This window comes from Telmatherina bonti, assembly GCF_933228915.1.
Source record: "Telmatherina bonti genome assembly, chromosome: 1".
Taxonomy (NCBI): domain Eukaryota; kingdom Metazoa; phylum Chordata; class Actinopteri; order Atheriniformes; family Telmatherinidae; genus Telmatherina; species Telmatherina bonti.
Genome location: NC_136619.1, coordinates 39,143,838 through 39,161,544, shown reverse-complemented (window position 1 = coordinate 39,161,544; position 17,707 = coordinate 39,143,838). Strand labels below are relative to the sequence as shown.

At 40.4% G+C, this 17,707-nt stretch overlaps 1 protein-coding gene across 2 annotated transcripts in view; it reads left to right on the top strand.

The window, feature by feature from the left end:
- The window catches only part of LOC306756505 (C-myc promoter-binding protein-like), a 102,525-nt gene extending 85,106 nt beyond the window's left edge, over window positions 1-17,419 (top strand). For both annotated transcript variants that reach the window (XM_079241250.1, XM_079241249.1), the window contains 9 exons: window positions 404-507; window positions 972-1,147; window positions 1,406-1,567; window positions 4,438-4,603; window positions 6,386-6,640; window positions 6,806-6,923; window positions 11,813-11,975; window positions 13,078-13,142; window positions 14,184-17,419. In XM_079241250.1, coding sequence (XP_079097376.1) covers window positions 404-507; window positions 972-1,147; window positions 1,406-1,567; window positions 4,438-4,603; window positions 6,386-6,640; window positions 6,806-6,923; window positions 11,813-11,975; window positions 13,078-13,142; window positions 14,184-14,320 — 1,346 coding nt within the window. In that variant the 3' untranslated portion in view covers window positions 14,321-17,419. The remainder of the gene's footprint in view (window positions 1-403; window positions 508-971; window positions 1,148-1,405; window positions 1,568-4,437; window positions 4,604-6,385; window positions 6,641-6,805; window positions 6,924-11,812; window positions 11,976-13,077; window positions 13,143-14,183) is intronic.
- Window positions 17,420-17,707: the final 288 nt, after the last annotated feature.

Here is a 17,707-nt window from a genome sequence, read left to right as displayed (position 1 = left end):
CAGTTGCTGCAGAAAGTGAAGTAGTATCCCCGTGTTGAGCTGCTACTTCACATTTATAATAAAAATAGCGGTGAAACTGGTTCTTATTATGTAGTTTTTACAAGTTACGACTGAAAAGACGAGAAGCAGGGAGCCAACTTGGTTTATTTCCGGTATACGTCATACGTCACGTTCTGTCCAATCAGAACCCTTCCAAACCCGCCGCTCTAAAGAGGAATTAAGTAAAGATGGGTTTAATGTAAACCTTCATTCAGAATTATAATCTTTATGTCAACTCATTGGATAATAAATTAATTCTGAATTAAAAAAACACCAAGTAACCGTACTCAGTGTATTCCCAGCACCACGTGTTGTCCCATGTTGCTATATATTATCATACTGATTAGTCTTCACACTCCTGCAGGATGTGTCCTCTCTCCACCGGGCTTCCCGCTGCCAGACAAGTCAGACCTCGGCTCGTCACGCTACACCAGCAACACCAGCATCTTCAACAACTACGCCATGGAGGTAAAAGCCCCAGAAACATTGTCTGTTTTTCAGAAAATGTCCAACTAAAATGACTGTTCTGGGTTAACAGTGAAAATGCTGATCTAATCTCTTTAAGGTAGCTTGAGTTCAAGTTTGGATTTTCACTCTGAGTTGAAAATCTGGGTTTTTATGTTTTTTTTTTTTTTTATTACATCTGATCCAGTTACATTTTGATTTCACATTATCGTGATTGGAGCACAAGAAAGATGTCAGCAGGACAAACCAACGTCCTTTTGTCCTGTCATTTACCAGCTGGTTCTGTGCTCCTACACACAGTTTCCTGGCAGTTGTTTACAGGACAAATAAACGATTAAACACGGAAATCAACATGATGTAACCAGTATCGCAGAATTGAACATTTCTTAGTTAAACAGATGTTTTGACCTGGATGTTTACCATTCTCAGAATCTGTTGTTTATTGTTTGTGTATCATTTTGTTCCAGCTGCTGATCTCCAGCTGCTCTCGCTGTAAGACATGCGACTGTCTGGTGTATGACGAGGAGATCATGGCCGGCTGGACGGCGGACGACTCCAACCTGAACACCACCTGCCCCTTCTGTGGAAACCCCTTCCTTCCCTTCCTCAACGTGGAGATCAGGGACATGCGAGCACCTGGCAGGTACATGCTAAGCTGCTGGACAGGGGAGATTTGTGCTTCTTTTATCTATTTAATTTCAATATTTGCCAACTTTTTTAGGATCAGGTGTTAAATGATGAGCTTTTTATTCAGATTTCCATCTGAGGCGTCTCCGTTTTGCTAAATAAAACTGTTTCTCACAGTTAAATGTGAACAAAAAGCTTCGGATCAGAGAGAAAAACTTTTCTGGATGCTGATTTCAATCCTCTCCTCATGCTTTGACTTTCCTGGCCTCTACAGACTTTTCCTAAAAGGCAGCCCATCGGTGGACGAAGCCATGACGTCGTCATACTCTGCGTCCACAGGTCTGGACACAGGGACATCCACCTTGTCCACGCCTTGCCCCACAACAGCTGTCTCCCCTCCGTCCCCTACCATTGCTGTGCAGGACTGCTCAGGAAGGTAATCACCGGCGCTTCGCTCTATGATTAAAGATGACCCATTTAAAATGTACAGAGATGAGCCATGTTGCATAATAATGAACATAAATATTAACTATATAAATAAACGTGATTTGTCTGCTGGTTTTTTCGACATAATTTTAGGACGCAGAGAAGTAAAACAACTGTGATTTTAGTAGTTGGAAGAGTACACTCAAGCTCATTAAGTCTGAGATGTGTGTTGGGGAAACGTTGTGAACTAAATGTGAAATCTGAAGGGAAAACAGTAAAGAAAGCAACCACAGAGTGATGTTCTCGTCCTTCTTTGCATCAGTAATGAGCCTTGCTTCTGCATTATGAATTAACTGATGGATGGCGCCATAGCTGATACCCGAAGACGGTGATTTACATTAGTCAAAGTGAGAATAGAGACAAGCTGTTAAAATAATAAGTTTGGTTGATGTTCTCTGAAACTTTGCAGAGACTGGTAACAGTAGAGCTGAGAAACTTCTGGACCAAACAGAATGACCTCCGTTGTATTTGTCACTGAACATTTAGAGCCATCCAGAACTTAATGTCAGAAAGAGGAGCTGTGAGAAGCTTCTAAAATCTGAGTTTTATTGGTATGTACAGCTGACTGACTCCAGCATGAAGATGGTAGTTTACGTTAGAGTTAATTTATAGGAAAGTTGGAAAACTTAGCCCAGTTCTTTGCAACAATCTTTATGGTATTAATTCTTTGTATTATAACATAGGTGATATTATGGGGTGGGAAGGGAGTAAACAAAAAAAAAACAAAAAACAAAAACACACAAAAAACAAACAAACAAGCGAACAAAAAAAACAAAACAAACAAAAAAAGCCTGTAGCACTTCATTGAAGGACCTGCATCTAACTGGACAGTCCACCAGCACCTTCCTACCATGTCCTCTACTGTTTGATTTCATGCTTGTGTTGTTCTCACTCACATGTAAGTCGCTTTGGATAAAAGAGTCTGCTAAATGACTGCAGAATAGAATAGTTGAATGAAATGGTCAGGAGGTGGCATGTACATGGACAACAGGAGACAAAGGAGACAGAGCCATGTGGTGCTCCACATGTGAGTTAAAACCGCAGTGGAAGTGAAATTATTTCATGTTTTGTTGTTGGTAACGACTGGAGCAGAGATCAAAACGTTTAATGCGATGAGTGCAAACCCGATTACTTGCTACTTCCTGGTTGCTGCTAACAACACAGATATAAATGTTGAGCATTTAGTTGCTTAAATGACAAATAAGGAGTGTGAAAACAAAAAGTTGTGGGTAATTTAGGCACCAGCTTGGACTAAAACAAAGAATCGGCATTCATACTATATCTTATTGACTTTATTTTACAGATGTACTCAAACATTATATTATTTAACTGGATTTTATAGATTGTCAGATAAAAATGAGATCATAGAAGGGACCTCTATTTCCTGTATCTATATTTATGTTTACAGTCGGATGCAAGATAAAAAAATATGCATTAAAACTTGAGTTCAACAAGGTTTGGATTAGAAATGCACCAATCCACTTTTTCGGAGTTCCTATCCAATACGATATCTAAAATTTAAATATCGGCCGATACCGATATTTGCCGATACTAAATCTGTTTGTATGAACATTATTGTGACTGTGGTTATTACTTATGTTATAACTGTGGAAGATTTCATTAGGTTGTAATAAATTACCCATGCTTTCTGAAGTTATCTCACCAATATAGATATGATAACATTACAGATCTAACAATTTCAACAAGTTTTATTTTGATTTGGCAGATTTTACCTAAATACAACTATAAATGTGTGGTTTTGGAACAAAGATCTCGCTTTTAGTGTTACAAAAAATGTCACATTTAACATTCAATACATTTATTTCTTTTGAAATACGTCCGAAGAATGTCATCAAACACATCTGCACTGGCTTGACTAGTGTGGTATCGGTACACTTTAGTAATACCAAGTATGACAAGCTTGGTATTGAGTTGGTTCCATTTTTCCATCCTTTTCTTTTAAACCTCATGTTAAAAAAAAAAAAAAAAAAAGTCTAGTCTAATTGATTGACCTTGACTATACTATAAAGAAAATCCACATGGAACATGATGCTGATGATCATCACAAGTTTAGCAGAAAACCTGACTCATGTCTGCCTCTGAGGATATATATATATATATATATATATATATATACATATATATGTGTGTGTGTATACATATACATATATATATATATATATATATATATATATATATATATATATATATATATATATATATATATATATATATACACACATATATACATATTTTTTTTTAAAAAAGTGTTTAGATGCGCTGTTTTGTTGTTTTTTTTTGTTAACCTCAGCTCATCGTCATGCAGCTCCCAGTTTGTCTGGTTGCACAAAGCTTTTGAAGTAGGAGCTGCTGTGGCTGCATCCACATGTTTCCCATCTGCATTGTAAAAGCAGCACCTGGTCCTAACAAAGCTCTGCGTGTCGCAGAAAAAGGAGGTTATGAAATGTGAGAATGAACATCATAGCATATTGGGATTTATTCCAGACTACCCTATCAGTCAGTATGTGTGTAAACACAGAAGGATTTACAGCTAAAAAAAAAAAAAAAAAAAAACCCTTCTCAATACTGAAGTATTTTGTACATGCAAGTGAAAAATAACATGAACAGAAAAAGTGTTTTATTGTTTGGTTGTGTTAAGCTGTAAAGAGCCGTACAGTTGTAAAAAATGCTATTATTGTTGGGTTTATTATACATAAATGTAAGTTGTGTTTTTGCTGTTTTAATATGTGCAGAGCTGGATTTTTAAAATGTGATTTAACACCATGGACGGCATCCTAACCGTCCTCTGGGTCTTCTCAGGACTCAGGGTATCAGCATCCCCACAGAGCGGCGGCAGGGCGGGCTGTCCTCCGGAGCACCCATGACCCGCAGCATCAGCACCTTTGCTGCTTTGGAGGAAGCATCCCGATTCAACTGCTGCTTGCCGACGTCCGGCAGCCTGCCGACCCATCTGAACGAAGCCACGGTGAGCATCGTCACAAAGCTTTACACTGTCTGGTTGTAAAACTGTTAACCTCTGAGGAAACCTCGAATAGAAACACGTTTTACAGACAGACACCACGGCTCTTTCTAGTTTCAACTGGAAAACCCACAGTTTTATCAGGATGATGCATCAGGTTTAAAAGTGGAACAGGCTGTTGATAAACTGCGGTGTCGCAGGCTCAGGATCTGTCTGTTCAGTCCATACTAGCAAATGTTTCAGCAAGAATAACAAAATAATAAAATAAAATTACAACAAAGTGCATCATCTACCTCACTGCACACAGACTAAATCAGCTGATCAGCTGTTAGTGTATAAACAGACATTTTTAGTGTAAATGTAGGGAACTTCTACTTTCAGATGCTGCATGTCCAAATCCAACAAAGTCAGAAGATTAGCCAGCTGAAAATGAGGATGGAAATACTGTCTCAGAGACATTAAGCTGAGTGATTTGCTGCAGCTACTGCTATGACCAAGCCACTCAAGCTGATTATTAAACAGGAGACTATGTCAAACACAGAGGAGCATGCTCCGAACCGCTTGAGCTTCCTGGATATTCCTTTTTGATGTCACATTGGCAGCAACACACGACCCGGTCTGGTGTCGAGGCAGATCCAGCCGGAACCCGATTAGCAACGACCATAGATAGTAACAAAGTAGAACTAAAATGTGGTATCTCTACTTTTTCTCTCCTACTTCCAGTTTTACTTCACTACATATTTTGGATCACGATGATACTTTCACTCCAATACATTTTTATTTTGTTGTTATTCGTTACAACAGAAAAAAGAGGAAAAAAAAGGACAATGGTAATTTGTTTAAATCCATTATACTTGTTAGAGTGCGATGTGTGTCGCTGTAGAGAATGAAGTTTCAGTTTCATGCCAGTTAAAAAAATAAAAAGAGTGGGACCTCTTTCCTTGAGCAAAAGGATCTCTGGCAGCTTTGCTGAGTGAAGGAGCGTCACGCAGCATGTTAGCAGCAACATATATATGTCTCCTGTGCTTTATAAGTGACATAATCGTATAAAAGTGTGTGTGTGTGTGTGTGTGTGTGTGTGTCTTCAGTAGAGGGACACGAATACTAATTTCTTTAGTTTTCACAGAAGAACTACCTGATAAGTGTCCGACTTGCCTTTAGTTGTCGTAATTTATGTATGAAGAGAGACGTCTTCACATAAAAAAAGGGGAATGAACACACTTGATGGGTTTTTTTCTCATTGATGTTCCTGTTCATGTACTACTGCTCCAGCAAATCATAAACAAGATGATATACAAAGTTTAATGTTGTATTAAATAACTACACAACACAATGAGCTACTTTTACTTTCAGTACTTGAGTAAAAATTTTAAAATAAACTACTTGTTATACTTAAGTACAGACAATGTTGATTACTTTAGTACTTCTACTTAAGTGGGGCACTTCAAGAACACTTCAACTTCTATTCAAGTAACTTCATTCATAGAGTACTTGTACTTTTATTTGAGTCTCGATTTCTAGTACTTTATTCATGTCTGGTAACGACCCTAACCCACCATCAGGACTCTCAGACAATACAAAGTACAAAGTAGAGGATCATATCAAGGAAGTTTCAATGCTGTGACCAAGAGAAAAAGATAAAATCTGCTAGTACACGGGCAACAAGGCGAATCAAAGTACAGAAAATAGGTCATGTTGCCTCATTTTCTCCAACTTTGTCCAGATTGAAATGACAGTGGAAGTGAGCTAAAGCTAAAAGTTAGCCTCTACCATTTTTGTTCCACTAAGGACCCATTGAGCATGGAGTGGCGGCTCCACAACCCCGAACCGGTGACAGTTCCCTATCTGAGCCCACTGGTGCTGTGGAAGGAGCTGGAGAGCCTGCTGGAGAACGAAGGCGACCCAGTGATCACCGAAGCCGACATGGTGGATCATCATCCTATCATCTACTGGAACCTGGTTTGGTACTTTAGAAGGCTGGACCTGCCCAGTAACCTTCCTGGTCTCATCCTCACCTCTGAGCACTGCAACCGAGACTCGCAGGTCAGACACACTGAAACAGAAGTCCACTTCAAAACGATTCATTCTGTCAAGGTTTTAAAATTGAGTTTTATGGCGTTTTTTCTTCACAAGGTCTGGCAGATTTAACATCAGAGCCAGTTGATGGTACAATATTCAGTCCAGCCGTGTCTTCCCGTCTTTCAACAGGTCCCTCGTCACTGGATGTCTGAGGACAGTAAACACGTGTTGATCCAGATCCTGTGGGACAACCTGAAGCTGCACCAGGACCCCATCCAGCCTCTCTACATACTCTGGAACACACACAGTGAGTCATAAAACCTCCTTGTGGCAAGACGGTTGGTCAGTCAAGTCCCATAGAAGAACCGACCTCTGCCAGAAGAAGATCCAGCTGGCAGATGTGGTGGTTTAGTGGTTAGCACTGCTGCCTCACAGCAAGAACCCGGTGTATGTAGGGTTTCTCTCCGGGTCCTCTGGCTTAGGCCTGTCGCAACAAGTCAATTAATCGCACAATAAGAAAAAATGTGCGCATTAAGTTTGCAGGACGCCATAATTTTAATTTGTCTCTCTTTTCTCGTGCCATGTTTGTTTTAGGAGACAATATTAACTAAACAAGGCAACACAACGAGCTTCCATTTGCACTTAAAACACAACCATCAACTTTCAGTTTTCTCAGCTGGGAAACAAGACCTTAAACAGACTAACTCCATCTTCCCGATAGTCTACGATCACTGCGGTGTTTAACGACAGATTAAAAACAAACAGGACATGGTGCAACATGGCGTGCACTCAGACAGCGTGGTCGGTAAAGCCATGCTGCCCTTTAATATTGTTAAACAGGCGACATTTTAACAAAATGTTACAAACATTTCACAGCCAGAAGGAATCACTTGGATGAATAAACATGTTATAAACGGCATTTCCACAGCTTTACAATGACATGAAAAATGACATACTGAAAATGATCAAAGACATTTAATTAACCATTCCACCTCTGGTCAAGTCCAAACATGTCCCTTATATGAGCTTTACCATAGATTGTACAACAGCTGCCTGGACCTGAACGCTTAAGTGTTTAGAGACCATATGTCTGTTTTAGCAGACTGGAGACTGGATGAGCATAAACTAGTCTGCGCATCGAGCTAAATGTTCTGTAGAAATTCAAGTATGTTGATCTTTGAAAATGTTTACTTGTATTATTATGGCATTATTGGTTTTTTAGTTTAAAATGGTCTTAAAATGACAACAATAATAGCTCATCGCAATATTATGGTTTATCACAATTATTTCTGAGACAATTAATCACATGGCGAAATTTGTTACCGTGACAACTCCGGCTTCTTCCCACCCACAAGATGTGTATGTTAGGTTTGGTTCAGTGATCACATGTGGTTTTCCCAGAATTCCCTGAAAGCAAGAGGAGATTCTGCATGGTGCATGAATGGTTAGCACTGTGGCTTCACAGCGAGAAGGTCGCTGGTTTGAGTCTGGGCTGGGGTGGAGGGTCAAACGGTGGCCGTTCTGTGTGAAATTTGCAAGTTCTCTCTGTGTATGCGTGGGTTCTCTCCAGGTACTCCAGCTTCCTCTCACCGTTCAGACATGCAGGTTGGGTTAACTGGTTACTCTAAATTGTCCCTATGTGTGAGGGTGAATGGTGGTTTGTCTCTCTGTGTTGGTTATATGATGAACTGGTGACCGGCCGCTCACCCAATGATTGCTGGGATACACTCCAGCTTCCCTGTGACCTTCAATCGAAACAGCAGTTGAGAAAACGACTGACAGACAGAAGGAGAAAAATGAGACAGAAACTGGTTTAAAACCAACAATGGAAACGTGAAAGACAGCGTGATGAAGAACGGAAGCTGCAGGATGAATTCATTTGTAGCAGATAATCACTGTGATGCTGAACTTGCACAGCAGCTGGGTTAGTGAGCAAACAGGCTGCTGCTAACATGTCTGTCTCTCCGCTCAGCTTGCTGTAATTGATTGTTAAATGGATGAGGAGGACGAGGAGGTGCGGGGGCTGCCAGCTCCTCCCAGGAGGCAGTTAATCCTTGTGCTAACAGTCTGTGTCTGCTCTCTGTCTTCCAGGACTTAACTGTACTCTGTTATTAGAGAGTGAGTGTCCATCTCTGCTGCAGACTCCTTCAGATGAGTCCTGCTGTTGGTGTCCGCCGTCTCTGCTCGTTGCTTGATGCTCTGCAGTGTTTGTCTGTGGAAAAACAGCCTCGACTTTCCGTACTTTCACTGTTGGAATGAGAGCATCTGTGCTGTGTCAAATTATACTCAGTTGTGACAAAAGGGTTGTTTTGTCTCAAATACAGACCTGCTCTGTATTTGAATGTGGGGTTTGCATCTTCGGTGTGTGTCTTTTGTCCTTGTTTTGTGGTTACAAAATCCAGGAGCTTCCAGCTTTTATATGTAGCAGCTTAAAGATGGATGTTGCTGTAGTGTTTAACTGAACATGAAGCACAACATGCTGGCACTCACTATGTCAGTCCCCATTTCTGTGGATAATGTTCCATGTTTTCAGTATTTATCCATATCTTGGTTCCCTTTTAATATCTTAGTCATTAAAGTTACATGATCAAAACATGGGGTAGATAAATCTCATCTTGTAAACTTAGTTAAAATGAAACATTTTTACAGTTAAGATGCAAGTATTTTACTAAATATTCATAAATAAGTAGGGTATAAATGTAGCTCTATTAAAATGTAATCCTCTGAAGAATTAAGGCAAGGCAAGTTTTTTTGTACAGCACCTTTCATGTACAAGACAATTCAAAGTGCTTACATGAAACATTAAAAGCATTACAGAAAAAAGGAGCATAAAGGAAAATACAAATAACAAAATCACAATAAAATCATAAATTATATTAAAATAATTAAAAGCAGAATTAAATAAAAGTTACTGTGCAGATGTCATGCAGGCGCATGAGAAAAGAAAGGTTTTTAACCTGGATTTAAAAGTTTCTACATTTGGTGAAAGTTTCATCTCCACTGGCAGATTATTCCACTTGTTTGCAGCGTAACAGCTAAATGCTGCTTCTCCATGTTTAGTCTCGTCTCTGGTCTGGACTCTGGTCTGGACTAGTTGACCCGAGTCCTTGGATCGAAGAGCTCTGCTTGGTTTATATTCTCTGAACATATCACAGATGTATTCTGGTCCTAACCTAACCATACATTTAAGAGCAGTGATTAAAAACAGAACTTGGTTGCATTCACATGGAAAACATAAAATAGGTAAAAGAAAAAAAAAAATTCAATTCAAGCCAATTCATGCATATCCTATAATAGAAACCAACTGATTGCATCGAGTCATGACTTTGATCCAATCCCCCATCCTGAGCTGCACAAGGCAACAGTGGGAAGGAAAAAACTCCCCTTTAACAGGAAGAAAACCTCCGGCAGAACCCGGCTCAGGGAGGGCAGCCATCTGCCTCGACTGGTTGGGGTGGAGAGGACAGGAAAGACAGATCAACATGTACAACTGCACTTATTCAGGAAGACCTGCGGAAAAAAGGAGAAATAAGTTAGAAATGGCAATATTGGCATATATTAATACATTATTATATTAGAGAAATAGAGCGAGGTACTTCTCAGTGCATCAGGTAACATCCCCATTGCTACATAAGTAATGGATGGCTAGACTACCCATAACTATAAGAGCAAAGAGCATAACCTGGACAGTTGGTTCCCGTACATGCAGACTCCAACTCAGGAGATGCTCGTCCCTATGGCGACATAACTAGTGGATGGCTAGACTACCCATAACTCTAAGAGCATAACCTGGACAGTAGGGACACTCAAAACTTAATTCTGAAAACTAAAGGTTTTCAGAATATATGAGATAATTTTAAAAATCCTGTGAAATGGGCATTTTTTTTGGTAAAATTGTCTCATCAACATCTTGTTAAATGATCTAATAAATCTGGACTAAAACAAATAGAAAGTGTATATTTTTATTTAGGAGAAATAATAGAGATTGAAGGTCCCTCCACCTCCTCCCTCTCTGCTGTGCTTCAGCTCTGCCATAAGGATGGATTGCAGCCCTGCAGTGGATGGAAATGTCTGTAAATTATAAATATACACACATCTGTTTAATCCAGCCTTAATGGGTTAAAAGCAGCAGGTGTAAAGAGCTCCTGACTGGCCGGTGGAGTAAACACTACTTACAGAAACACCTGCTCGTTCCGGCTTTACAAGCCCCTCGACTCTGTTTCCTCGTAGTCCGAACGGTCATTTAAAAGCTGGTTTTAAATTCAGTTTGACAGACTAGACAGCGTGGCGTCAAACCTGACGAGGCAGGGCATCATGAAGACTATTTTAACTCGAACCAAGAGAAAAAGAGGAGTTTCAGCTTTTTATCTTCTTCCCAGCACCTTTTAAGCTACGTGTAAAAGTTTGATCATGTTTTATCCATTCTACCTTGGTGATACTGTTGGTTCTATCAGTCATTTTATTCCAGATTACATGACTAGATTATTTAAAATCACATTTCCTAAGAAGAAACAGCAGTGAGAGAAGCTAAAATGTCGTTATTTAAAGGTGAGGTACGTAAGATTTTCAATATAAAAAAAAACAAACTAATAAAATAACTACAATCATAATTAGATGTTTTTTTGAACATGTAGGTTCCAGTCTGTTGATATTTGATGCGTTATTAAATTACAAGTTTAATTAATGACAAATAACAAAAAGCACTTTTTTTTTACTGGTAGGAAAACATTTAAGAAGTGCCTTTGTCATTAATTAAACTTGTAATTTAATAACACATCAAATATGGACAGACTGGAACCTACATGTTTAAAAAAAAAAAAAAATCTAATTATGATTGTAGTTTTTTTTTTTAGTTTTTTTTTTTTTTTAAAATATTGAAAATCTTACATACTCCATCTTTAACAAAGATGACAAAGATGAACACAGGAAACGTGTCATTATAAGCTCTGACTGAATATGAAGCCATAATAGTGTCTGATTCATTCATGTTTCATTCCATTGATGTTTATGATTTATTGATGTGATGTAACTGAATTTGAACCTTAATGTGACTTCCTGCTGAAGTCTCGTCAGACTGGGAACCTGTTCTTCACCGCTGGTCTGGGATAGTTAACCATCCTCGCTGTGTTCTTGTTGTGCGTCTGGGTTAAAATCCCCACCAGCCCGGTGCTGATATATGCCGGCGTGTCTCGGCAGACGTGGGCTACCCTCTGTCCCGGCCGGTCCCGGAGGAGGAGAAGCCGCTCAGCGAGGAGCTGCTGCAGAGCGTGGTGAAAAGCATCCAGAGGAACGACGTCAGCCGGCCGATGGCTCAGCTGCTGCAGCTGCTGGGACACACGCTCGGGGTCAAAAGACAAAGGTCAGCACCACTCTCACATGAAGCGAGGTTTTCTACAAAATACTGGACTTTTTCACTTTATCTTTTAAATTTATTGATGAATCTGGATCTTTTTTTAAAGATAAAAACATGCCGATGAAACTAGTGTCTGTCAATGACGTCTTCCTTCATCTTCATCTTCATCTTCTACCGCTTATCCGGGGTCGGGTCGCGGGGGCAACAGCCTAAGCAGGGAAGCCCAGACTTCCCTCTCCCCAGCCACATTTGCCAACTCTGCGGGGGGGATCCCGAGGCGTTCCCAGGCCAGCCGAGAGATATAATCCCTCCAGCGTGTCCTGGGTCTTCCCCGGGGTCTCCTCCCAGAGGGACGTGCCTGGAACACCTCACCAGGGAGGTCCAGGAGGCATCCTGACCAGATGCCCGAGCCACCTCAACTGGTTCCTCTCGATGCGAAGGAGCAGCGGCTCTACTCTGATCTCCTCCCAGATGACCGAGCACCTCACCCTATCTCTAAGGGAGAGCCCGGCCACCCTGCGGAGGAAACTCATTTCAGCCGCCTGTATACGAGATCTGGTTCTTTCGGTAACGAACCACAGCTCGTGACCATAGGTGAGGGTAGGAACGTAGATCCACTGGTAAATGGAGAGCTTCGCCTTCTGGCTCAGCTCCTTCTTCACCACGACAGACCGGCGCAGAGTCCGCATTACTGCAGACGCCGCACCGATCCGTCTGTCGATCTCGCGCTCCATCTTTCCCTCACTCGTGAACAAGACCCCGAGATATTTAAACTCCTCCACTTGAGGCAGGACCTGACTCACTCGGCCGCAAATCGCTCAAGTGAGAGCTGGAGATCACGACCAGATGAAGCCAACAGGACCACGTCATCTGCAAAAAGCAGGGACCCAATCCTGAGGCCACCGAGCCGGATCCCCTCAACACCTCGGCTGCACCTAGAAATTCTGTCCATATAAGTTATGAACAGAATCAGACGTCTTCCTCATTGATTTTTTTTCCTTTTCCCAAAGCAGCCAGTTTAGTTTAAATGCCTGCTTGAAGGCAATGGAGATTCTTCTTCTGTGGTAACCATCTGTTCCTTCTGTCTGCTTCTTGCCTTCCTCCTCAGGAGTTTGTACAGGGACATCCTCTTCCTCTCCCTGGTGGCTCTGGGAAAAGACAACATTGATATCGGTGAGTTTAAGTTCGGAGGGAAGCAGTTCTTTCAGACATGAATCTGAAGGCAACGAACTCTCACACACATTCAGCTGATAGTTTGATGAGGAGTCTGGTTCTGAAGTGAAACGATTACAAAGTTTATTAAACAGATTTAAGAAATGAACAAAGTAATACGAATTCCTATTTGGAGAGACGGCTCAGAAATCTGAAAAAACTCTAAAAACCTCCTAGAATAAACCAACCTTTTACGCCTTCCTCCTAACAGACGTCAGTTGTATGTCATAAATCTGTGTTATTCTAAACAAGGATGCTCTGTTGTTGCTGAAAAAGTTAAGTCAGACTGACCACTGAGTTATAACCTCCCTAATGGCACCATGGTATCTGACTTTTTAGCTTTAAAACTCTACAAAGGAAGAGATTTCTGCTTAATCAGGTCCCAAATGTCTGAATGCCGACATCTCACGGCTTCTACACATCATGTATGTCTGTAGGGGGGAAGAAGCAGACAGTGTGTCACTAAGCCTAAGCCTCTTCAGACCTCAACAACAGTCATCAGACATGAATATATGCTGAGGGTTATGAACCTGCAAACCCAGAAAGTCGTGTCCACTAATCCTGGAGTTACACCTAAATATTAAGGACGGGAAAATCGATGCGAAAAATCGAAAATTGGGATTTTTTGCTTCACAATTTAAAAAAAAAATAAATCCATTCTTAAATGATTGTTGTTTTTATTGATCTTTTTACTTGTCTTCTTTGACATTATAGCAGCAGAATGATGGTCTGAATACTGTGTTGTTTTTTCCTCATTTGGAATGGAATCAGGAAAAAAGGAAAAGCCTTTTTGTTTGATTAGACCGCAGGTTTATTCCAGCCTGGTCCTTCTCCTTTGTCTTTTATTTGCAACCTGTTGATCACCTCCTTCTGCAAACATAGATCGCTGTTCTGGAGCATCTTTAATGTTTATTTAGTTTTATTTTGGCCTCTTGAGAATAATGTGATTTGCTTGAGGTTGACTCCTCCCAAATGATTTTTTTCCTGCATTTTCTCCCCCAGATGCTTTCGATCGGGAGTACAAGCTGGCGTATGACCGCCTCACACCAAGCCTGGTGAAGCTGACCCATAACTGTGACCGTCCTCCAAGCACAGGCGTCATGGAGTGCCGCAGGACGTTTGGAGAGCCTTACCTGTAAACAGGGTGTCGCTCGGCGGGAGCGACTCGCATCGTGGCTTTAGGAGCAGCTCAGGAAACCTGTTGGAAGACTGAAGCCGTATCACGGTCATGTTGGAGGGAAGTGTCCGTGATCACAGGGGTACCGTGGACTGTGGTGAGCGTTATGTAGCCGGATGTTTTCCAGACTTCATCTCAGCTTTGTGACGACAGAAACGACCACTCGCAGCGCTCATAGACAGCTTTTCATCCGGCGTCTCGCCTGCTTTCTGTGGAAATCCTTCAAATTCTCTGTAAATACAAAGCAGAACTTTTTTTTTTTTTTTTTTAAATGAAATGAACCATTTATATTGTTCAGCCCTGCATCATATACAGACTAATATCTATTTATACAAAGTCAGCTTTATTTATTGTCGTCTTTTTGTTGTGAGTCGTGTTTTGCCGTGTCACGTTGTCGACCTGAAAACGCACCGCTTGCAGCACCAAAATGTGGAAATTCTGTCACTTTGTACTTTCAGTAGTTTTAATGATGGCTGCTTCTGATTTTATATGGAAAAAGGACTTTAAATGGATTCTGCGTCACACCACAGAAAACGGAAAAGCTGCTGTTTGTAACGAATCATTTCATGCCAAATATCCAGACACGGATTCACTGAAAGTCACTTTTAACGTGTAGTTTCCGTTTGTTTCGCTGCTTATCTGCCTTTAGTTTAGTTTGAATGGAAAGTTTGAGAGATAGACGCTAAAGAACACAGAAAGATGGAGTTTATTAAACAGATTACAGGCAGAAAAATCCAGATGGATCCTGAAGTAAGATGATGCACATGACCAGGTGAGGAACAGAAGGACGAAGTGAATGTGATGGAAAAGATGTGGAATCTCATCATATTTCCGTTCACTTCCTGTTTCTGAAAACAGCTTAATATTTTCGGATTATTATCATTTCTCCGTCTGTGCCGTCTGCATCTGTACATTCACCTCCATCTAACAGAACATTTTTTACTTTTTTATGTTTGTTTGGAAAGTAAACATTCAGATTTCTTAACTTCATACTGATGAAGAGGAGGAGCTGCTGAGCTTCGTACCGTTCCTACAGAAACTCCTGAATTCACAGATTCCACGTTGGATCTTGTGTTTATAGTTGTTGATCGTAAAGCAAACCAGCTCAGTTTACTGGAAATAACCCAGTTTGTGCTGAATGTGAGGGTTTACATCGACTTTCTACATGCAACATATTTAAAGATATAATTTTGTTTACTTTGACGGTGAAGCCTGCTGAGTCAGCCCCTGATTTTCTAACTTATCTTCATGGTTACCGCGGTTACATATTCAGCCTGTGTGAGATGAATAAAACATCTTTTTCTTCCATATTTACAGACGAAGGAGCTCCGGGCCAGTTTAAAGCTGCTCCAGTAAACTTTATTTATTACTTTGTTCATCAAGTTGAATAATCTGGTTGAGAGGCTGAGAGCCTTTCCAGTAAAACCAGGAAGAAACATCTTTTCATCGTCCCAAAGAAACACATTAAACTGAATTTTCAGTGGAGATATTAACGCCTGAAGTTGTTTGCATTTATATGAAAACAAAGTAAATAAAGGAAAATATTCTGCAAAAAAAAGGAAATCAAATAAAGTGAAAATATTAAATTATTTACCAAAATGATTTAAAAACAAAAAAAATCCAGTGGATTAAAATAAATAAAAGGAAGAAGCCAGAAATTTACCTCAGCAGGCATCACAGGGTTAAAAGGCCAAAAATCAACAGAAAGCTCATCATGTCAAAGCTTTTATTTATCTGAAGCCTTTTAAAGTTGCAGTATGTTAATCTATAAGTAAACATTTATTTTATTATGTCGTTTTGAGCCGGTGTGAGTTGCCCACCCATGATTTAGATAATCACACAGAAAAAAGTGGAGATTAGTGGCAATTTTTAGACTTTTCATTCAAGAAACAAAGGTTGATACTAACCGGAAGCAAGAGGCAGCTGTGCACAAACTGACCTCATAAAACTAATATTAGAAGAATAATTTTTAAAAGATGAAATGAAAAGGTGATGAAGCAGAGTGAGTTTAGGCCTGTGACTGCAGAAAACAAACAGTGGTGTAGATTTAGTTGATAAAGAACAAAAAGATCCTGAGATGTGCAGAAGTTCCTCGTTTTCCTCATGATGAGAAGCCGACTAATACAGATGCAGATGTTGCTCCGCAGCTGGATGTCTGACATGGTTTCTAACTCAGCCACTAGATGTCAGTGATTAATACACAGTTTGTCTCCAGGAGACAGTAAAAACTGGAAGGTGGGACATGTTGGTCTCCTCCAGGAAGCCTTCACGCTGAGGTGATCTTCATTCTGGTGAATCAGAAGGTCCTTCAAGCTGCATGTTGACCTTTTATAACCCACCAAAGATCCGATTCGACCGCATGCCGGACCTAAAACCGGAGTTTATGACTGACGGACGTTTCTGTCAACTTTCATCACAGTAAAACCAAATCACGACATTGTTGTGTCTCAGTAGAAAAACAGCAGCAGTTCACGCCGGATCTGTCGAGGTGAGACTCCAGAATGTATACACGCGTTTTTCTTTGGCTTGCAGCGTCATCATCTTTATTTTTGTTTTTATAAAAGTGTTTCTACATATTTAACGTCAGAGTGCAGTTTTTTTTTTTCCATTCAATATTTTTGTCAGGAATTTTTAAAACCAATGAAACTGGAAAGAACTGGATTTCCACAGCTCATCCGTGTCTCCACACTAAAACCTTGTTTTACTTGTGCAGTAACAATAAAACGTTTGTGCTTGGATAAAATCTGAGGGATCCATCAGCTTTGGTTGGACAAGGACCCCTGAGGAAGGTCAGGAAGGTCTCATGAGCATCAACCAAGTGGAACCGTGAGAGGTGGGAAGGAAGAAGTCTTTCTCTGACATGTCAGTCCAGGAGAGGATGCACCTATTGATGTCAGCAGCTCCGCTGTGCAGTTCTGTTGTGTTAAATAAAAACAAGTGTACAGATTGAAGGTTTTGCAGGATCTTTGTAGAAATAATTTTGTAACATCTTGCTTGAACATGTGTGAGAGCTTGTGTACAGAGGCTGTATCTGCCGGCGAGCAGCTGTTAATAAATCATGTAACACTCACAGAATTTATCTGTCATCTGTCCCCGTTTTGTTGCGTTCAGTAAAGATTTTAGCTGAAACGTCAGACAAGGATTAATGAAGTGTGACATGACTGTTTATCGAGTTTGTCTTTCAGTTCAAGCAACAATCAACACAACTCTGTTACAATTTCAAACTTTTTTAAAAATATTTTATTGCTCTTTATATGACTTTGTTGCTCTATGGAGTAAAATTAGTCTCATAATATTTAAAAATGTGAAACAATTTGCGACTGGGTTTTTGCATTAACGGTAACATAAC